This window comes from Pectinophora gossypiella, chromosome 7 (genome assembly GCF_024362695.1).
Source record: "Pectinophora gossypiella chromosome 7, ilPecGoss1.1, whole genome shotgun sequence".
In the NCBI taxonomy this organism is placed as follows: Eukaryota; Metazoa; Arthropoda; class Insecta; order Lepidoptera; family Gelechiidae; genus Pectinophora; species Pectinophora gossypiella.
Genome location: NC_065410.1, coordinates 11,065,263 through 11,072,329, shown reverse-complemented (window position 1 = coordinate 11,072,329; position 7,067 = coordinate 11,065,263). Strand labels below are relative to the sequence as shown.

At 37.3% G+C, this 7,067-nt stretch overlaps 1 protein-coding gene across 1 annotated transcript; it reads right to left on the bottom strand.

The window, feature by feature from the left end:
- Positions 1 to 1,112: 1,112 nt before the first annotated feature.
- LOC126368473 (lipase member I-like) lies at positions 1,113 to 7,006 on the bottom strand. Its single transcript, XM_050012492.1, has 6 exons — positions 6,920 to 7,006; positions 6,341 to 6,410; positions 4,867 to 5,012; positions 2,235 to 2,480; positions 1,442 to 1,781; positions 1,113 to 1,263 (listed from the first exon to the last, which is right to left on the bottom strand). The coding sequence occupies exons 1-6, from the start codon at positions 6,957 to 6,959 to the stop codon at positions 1,218 to 1,220; spliced, it is 888 nt and encodes a 295-aa protein (XP_049868449.1). The 5' UTR covers positions 6,960 to 7,006; the 3' UTR covers positions 1,113 to 1,217.
- Between the last annotated feature and the right edge of the window lie 61 nt (positions 7,007 to 7,067).

Here is a 7,067-nt window from a genome sequence, read left to right as displayed (position 1 = left end):
TTTTACTAAAAGTTCTAAATTTCCTTGCAAAGTAAATTAAAAACATTGGACGTGGGTAATTTATTTTTTTACGAAATGGCAACGCAGGGTCAGATGACGTTTGCTGGGCTAACCTTGAAATTCTAGCTGTCAGTTTTGAGCATACCTGGTCTTCTTATACCATGGTATAAATTACATGTGTGTATGGAGTGTCCAGGGTGTGCCTGCGGCCATACCCAGAATAAGGAAAAATACTACGTATAGAAAGACAACTCTCCACTTCCCACCAGCGACTGAGATAGATTTACCTCACCCCCTTGGACTTACTTTAGTCTTCAATCGTATGGGAGTCAGACGTCACACCCAGATGCGCGTTTAAGATAACGTTAATGTGTAGTGTCTGTGTAAAACGAAGTGTTTTGCATGAAGTTTCCGGGGTGTGCCGTGGCCTAAATTAAAAAAAAGCACGTACTTTGCTCTACCTGGACAGGGCCTTAGAGCTCACGTCGAATACGTTTAATCTTAGTTTGCCATCCTACAGTATAATAATATATGAGCGACTGAGCTTGGAAAGGTCAATCTTTTTAGGTCAGCGGTTTTAGTACAGACGGCTATGGTAAGAAATTTGGCAGGGCGTCCTCTTTCGCTCGTCCAAGTGGCACAACTTATGAACTCCACTAGCTGACTCAAAATTACTTGGCAGAAGATCTCTATATGCCTTCTATGTTATACATACGTAATGACCTCACTCCCGTAACCCCCATTGGGATGGACAGAGCCAAAGGTTATGTAAAAAATATTTGACACCATACAACTTTCCCAAAGAATCGCACGGAAGGCATTAACTACTTGACCGGACAAATGGGGAGCGCTGAGGGCTGTCACTCTGTACAAAAAAATTAAGATAACAGGCCTGAGGGTGCCCAGTACGGCGTAAACCTCGACTTAGGGCTTCATCTGGGAGGATTATATTTGAAAGAATTAAAAATCTATAACCGCTGAATGAGGGAAATCGTCAACAACGTGTCGGTATCAGGGATTGAAGTGTAGTTGTCGCAAGCTAATGATCAAGTAGATGTTAAAACATTATTACAAGGTTGCAACAACGTGTAATCTAAAAAGGAAAAGATCTATTATGGATATACCATTTATTATCATAGTAATTTTTAAAAAGTACTCTTATCTATTATCGAAAAGATTTTATAAATAACAGTCAGTTTGGCTGTATTACGTGGAAATTAATAAGGAAATGTTCGTCCAGTGTTGACACGGAATATTCCAGATCTGTAAAAAAGGAAATTTAAATCAATGCATGTAAATTTTTGCCAATACGCCCCAGAGAAAGAAACACGGGAATTGACGTTCTGTTGCGTCGTCACAACGTTATGATTTCACCGAATCTATAAATTTTATGTTATAATCGTACCTATACCTAACGACGCGAAATTTTTTGAAGTCTCACCCGTATTTGATCAAGCTGTTGTTGCCCATGTGCAGAGAGTACCCGCGGCAGAGGTTCCAGTTCAACTGCGAACTGCTGTTGCACAGATTCCCGATGAGGTGGTTATGCAAGAGACTGGCTCCAAAGAGCTCCCATGCTCTGTTATGACTGCAAGAATGCGTGAGGCAGCCAGGCTGGCTCCCACCACCGTTGGCGAAGAAATCCACGTCACCAAGAGCTGTTCCGATCCCGTTGGCAGTCAGACCATTCCCATCTGTGTGAATAAGTTCGACGTATTCGGCGTCAGAAGCCGTCAGACGCTGAGAATTGCTGCCCCATTGGCTGCCATTTGGATCCAGTCCTGGAAAATAAAGCAAGGAATAAGTAATTTCGAAACTGTGTTCTTTCCTAAAACATAAACTATACTAAAACCGTAGCATGTGCTAAAACTAATATTATTATGTTGCAAAGCGTCTCATTTAAATACATGATGCGCTTAAAAAATTGAAAGAACTAGGTATCATCATCAGCCTTTCATATCTTTATCAGTAGTTCATACAGGGTTCTGCTACCAATGTTTAGAACGGCTGTTTAATCTGATGCGGTACAACTGGCGTGGCGTGGCGTGCGGTGCAACTGCGTTGGTGGCTTCCAACCTCTTCTTTGTCTACAATGTTGCTGATCTGAGAAGAGCGTCACCTACTTACTTAATATGTATGAACGACTTTAATATTTTTTGTAACATACAATAAATTAATATGAATAACTTGTTAGGCATTGGTGCTTGCTTAAAACGGCATCGTATATCAATTACCTGTGATCCTAGCAACTTGTCCATTCAACGATCTGCCCGTGAAGCCAACAACGTGTGCGCCGAGATCAAAACCAACGAGGTGCAGCCTGTCAAGGGAGATCCTGTTGTATGTGACCAGGAGTCTGATCATGTCAGCAATAGCAACGCCCACGCTCGGCACGGCATTGACAGCATTGGAGTAGCTCTGCCCGGCGTAAGTAGACCAGTCCACAACAATGACGGTCACGTCTTCACTGGATATGAATGCTGGAATGTTAAAATATAAGTAGTTTATTGTTCTCATTATATGTTTTGTGCAAAGTTAATAGATAAAAAGAAAAATGTTGAATGTTCAATTGACTAAATGTATGAAATTAATTTATTTTTGACGTGACTTAAAGTAGATTTGTCGCAGGAGGAGCGAGGAGCGCTGAATGCTCTAACCTAGTACAACATTTAAGACAACAGCCCTGAGGGTGCCCAGTTGGGCGCGAACCTCAACTCAGGGCGTCGTGTGAGAGGACAATATTTGAAAGAATTAATCTACCCCGACTAAGCCGGCGGGGTCGGTATCGGAGGTATGAATTTCTATCGATGGCAAAACTTGGCTTAAAGACATTCCTTTCTATAAATCTAGTGAAATGTTTGCGTAGGGATATGTTTGTTTACATACCATTGACAGTGCGCATCCACTATTTAGAGAGGTAACTGGTTAGTGTGTTTATTTTTATGTCTTATTAAATGAATATTATAATGTGTAGGTACATGGTAGATGTTCTTTATTGATACAGCAACGCGGTGGTGTAAGTCCTTTGAGAAGTCCTTTCACTCAAAGAAGTGGCTGTGCAATTCATTTACCAATATACGGTGTAATCTGAATTGCACATTTACAGATAAATAACTAACTCTTAATCGCACAAACGGTTACACAACATCCACAGGATCCAAGTTAAGAATAATGAACCAAAGTTTGCGCATTCATTTCACTCGTTTGTTTTCATTTAAAGTGAGAGAGCTGAACTAACGACGTCCTGGAAGACTTAATATGTAAATAAGGATTACCTACTTAGTAAGACGATACGCACACAAACTCACGCTGCTATCCGTCTAAGCCTTAGCAAAATAACAATGTATTACCATTCATCAACAAAGGATTACTATTCAATGGAATACAATTTTTCTTGTCTAGTAATCTCTTGATCTGCATAAATAAACTCTATTTTTATTCAAATCGTCAATCGATATATTATATTTTGTTGCAAAAATGACATAGTTATAAAAATGTTTGGATTGATTGAAAAAATCCAAAGGTTTATATCAATTATATAGGTTCTAAAGTATAAATTTAAACGTGATTTTAAAAGTGAAACGCGAAAAGATACATCTAAGCCTTTTATTTTTTCATTTACTTTAGATCCATTTTGCTTTCTTGTAATGAAACTATTGACTCAAGAATTTATATAGCTTTCATAATGATACCGATAACGCGGATTATCGGGGTTCTGAACTAGCACAATGTAAATGGTCACACAGACAGTATATCTATAATAACTGCCCTTTGAGTCGGAGGGTAATGTCCAGTGAGGTGTGAAGAGCGGTACTAACAGTGTCATATTAATATTATCTCGTAAGGACGCGAATAAAATTTTTGTTAACTTATTTATGTTTTAACCATTAAATATATAACATTTATTTACATTTGATTTTGTTGTTTTAGCACTTTCTTTGCTTACGGAAAACTTTCAAAGAAAACCATCTGAATTTTTAAAATGTATTTTCTTTGTGTGTTATTTTCTCTTTTTAAACGATTTAGCTAATGGCTTACTGATGCTAGAAGTAGAAATGTTTTATTGCGACCATATCTTCGTATAAAATGGTAGTGTTATAAAAATACAGAAGTTAGTATTACATTATCAACATGGATCCGGTAAGGGATATAGCTTAAAAAGTAATTCATTCCAAATGCTACTAATGTTATAAATGCAAAAGTTTGTTATTCTTGCACGCTAAGCATATTGAACAGATTTTGATAAAACCTCACAGTAATACATCAATAACAATAGCACAGAATTGGGTCTATATTAAAATCCATAATTGAAAATCCGTAATCATTTAAACACATAAACATTAAAATCCATAACTTTAAAATATATATATTTGAAAAGTATATCTTTAATATACATAATGTCAATATAAATAACGATTAAAAATATATAATTAACACCCTTAATTTTAATACCCATAAAAGTTGAAACCCATACTCTTAATATAATTTATAAGCAAACAAGTGCCTGACAAAACGTTAAAAGCAACCATCCACATTTAATAAAATAAATAATATTATTCATTCTAATTAGTATGCAAATTACAGTTATGTCAAGTCTGTTATGGATTTTCAAAATAGAGTTATTAATTTTATGCAACGTAAAGGACACCCCACAGGATTAATATTCATATTCGTTTGCGCGCGTTACCTATCGCGGTGATGTAACAGAGAGCTCGGTAAGGTGCGGGTAATCTTACAATGGATGTAGTTCTGGCTACCCCAATTGAGATAAAGTTGTGAGCTTATGTTATATGCGCGCGTGCACTATTTAGTCGCTGGCGACCGCTAGTACAAACATAACTTTTCTTTGTGTTGAAAAATACTTACAATCTTTGACAACAGGGTTTAAACTGGTGAAAGCACTTCCTTGGTGCCCATGGACTATGATAGCAGTATAGGGACGAAAGAGTGCGGGGCTTTCAATCACAGAGTTGAAATCGGGCTGGATCTGAATAGGTTCTCGAGGATTATCCCTGTAACAAAGAAGTACAGATAATTATGGTGTGATATTACTTATAATGTATCTCGAATATGTTTTAGAATACAATTTTGGATCATACATGATTATCACGTGCTCAGCGGTGAAGGAACATCGTGAGGAAACCAGAGAAATGCATTTTCGGAGGTATGTGACCTAAATTGTATTGGGCTGGTTTTCCTTTCGCGGGTTGGAAGGCCAGACAGGTAGTCGCTTCAGTAATAGATTCCGATCAAATCTTCAGGTTAGGTAAGCGGACCCTGTGAAAAACGGGAAAATGCTAGGGACATGACGTTAGTGATGAATCATGGTGTGACATTATGATATCCCTAAAAAGAGTAATAGACTAACCTTCATAACTATGATATTTTTATCATAATTTACATAACAAAACATAAGGTCACAACTGTCTATCTATCAACTATATAATCCTAATGGGTATAGTCAGAGGTAAACCATCGCAAGATGAACTAAGTACCTGCACCTCACCGAGCTTTCTTTTAAAGTAACGTAATAAGTGGTGAGCCGTATCGCCGTCTATAATATTATTATTTAGCTTACAGAGAACATTAGGAGCCCTGTGGGTTTTCATATTATTGTCTTGTGGCTCTGCCTAGGAAGGGATTATATACAATGCATAATTATGATGCAGAAAAACGTTTTTTCTATTCACAGCTCTAACGGCCGTATACTCTACTATAGTTTACGTTTTGTAATATGACCGTGTTACAAAAAGTAGACTAACGATAATACCAGGTTAAAAATATAGACGAAATAAGTTTTTTCGTTGGATTTCAGTATTCAGTGGAGCTAATTGACAAGTCATAATAATTCTGGATGCTGAATCTGCGGTATTAGCGATCGTGGCGCAGACTATATTTTAAACCTGATTTATCTTTAGTCTTCGTTTTGTAATTAGACGGTTTTAAGTCCAACTTGTATTTGAAAGACCAGTATCATTGAAGGATTGGAATTAATAAGGCAAGCGAAATAGAATTACGCTAGTAATTAGGTACCGATCTAGGTACAGTTCCGTAATTAGGCACCGATCTGGGTGCATTTCCGTAATTAGGCACCGATCTGGGTGCATTTCCGTAATTAGGCAACGATCTGGGTGCATTTCCGTAATTAGGCAACGATCTGGGTGCATTTCCGTAATTAGGCAACAATCTGGATGCAGTTCCGTTGATAAATACTTTTATATTGTTTGTAATTAACAATATCACAGCATTTCGTAAGAGAGATTGAGCACTTACATTTTTTTGACGTGACTTATTGTAGATTTTTCACAAATGGCATGACAAATAGGGAGCGCGCACTTACCGTGAGTATATGAAATAGAGATTGAGATTGCCATGACGAGCGTCTTCTGGTGTAGCGATAACTTGGCAACCTGAAAAAGATGATTATCCATACTAATATAATTATAAATGCGAAAGTGTGTGTGTCTGTTTGTTTGTCCATCTTTCAGGGCAAAACGGAGCAAGGAATTGACGTACATTTTAAGTGGAGATAGTTGAAGTGATGGAGAGTGACATAGGCTATTTTTTATTCTATGAAAATTCTACTTGATATCAACTCAGAAACATGGTCTGAATCATCTCTCAAATATTTCGTTATTATGTCACTAACACACACTAAAATACGTTAAAACACATAAAAACACACAAATGAATAAGTAAAACATATCAGGCGTCAAAAAGCCCTCCAGAAAGCGAGCCCTGTCCGAACGTATCCATTATGCTTGCACCGTTGCCTCTCTGGACCGCAAGTGACATACGCTGAGCGAGGAAAAAGCCTGCTCAAGGATCTCCGTTTCCAACCCTTATACGTTGTTTAATTATTATATCTGGACATCTCGGACTTAGCAGGTTAAATCGAAAATTAAATTTAGGCACTTACCGAAAAAAGCAGCAACGAATAACAAGATGATTTTCAACATGGTGAATTTTTAACTAACTGATTGTGCGTGTAGTTGACACCAGCTATATATTTTGCGTGCTTTATATATTAGTATTGAATAATCTGATAAATATAATGGGTTACAAAC

Bases quoted from the DNA above. Each gene is read 5' to 3' on its own strand.
- LOC126368473 (XM_050012492.1), bottom strand. From the start codon at position 6,959: ATGTTGAAAATCATCTTGTTATTCGTTGCTGCTTTTTTCG. The intron at 6,411-6,919 runs GTAAGTGCCTAA...CATCTTTTTCAG, and splicing joins ATTCGTTGCTGCTTTTTTCG to GTTGCCAAGTTATCGCTACA. The intron at 5,013-6,340 runs GTAAGTGCGCGC...TCTTTGTTACAG, and splicing joins CTCTATTTCATATACTCACG to GGATAATCCTCGAGAACCTA.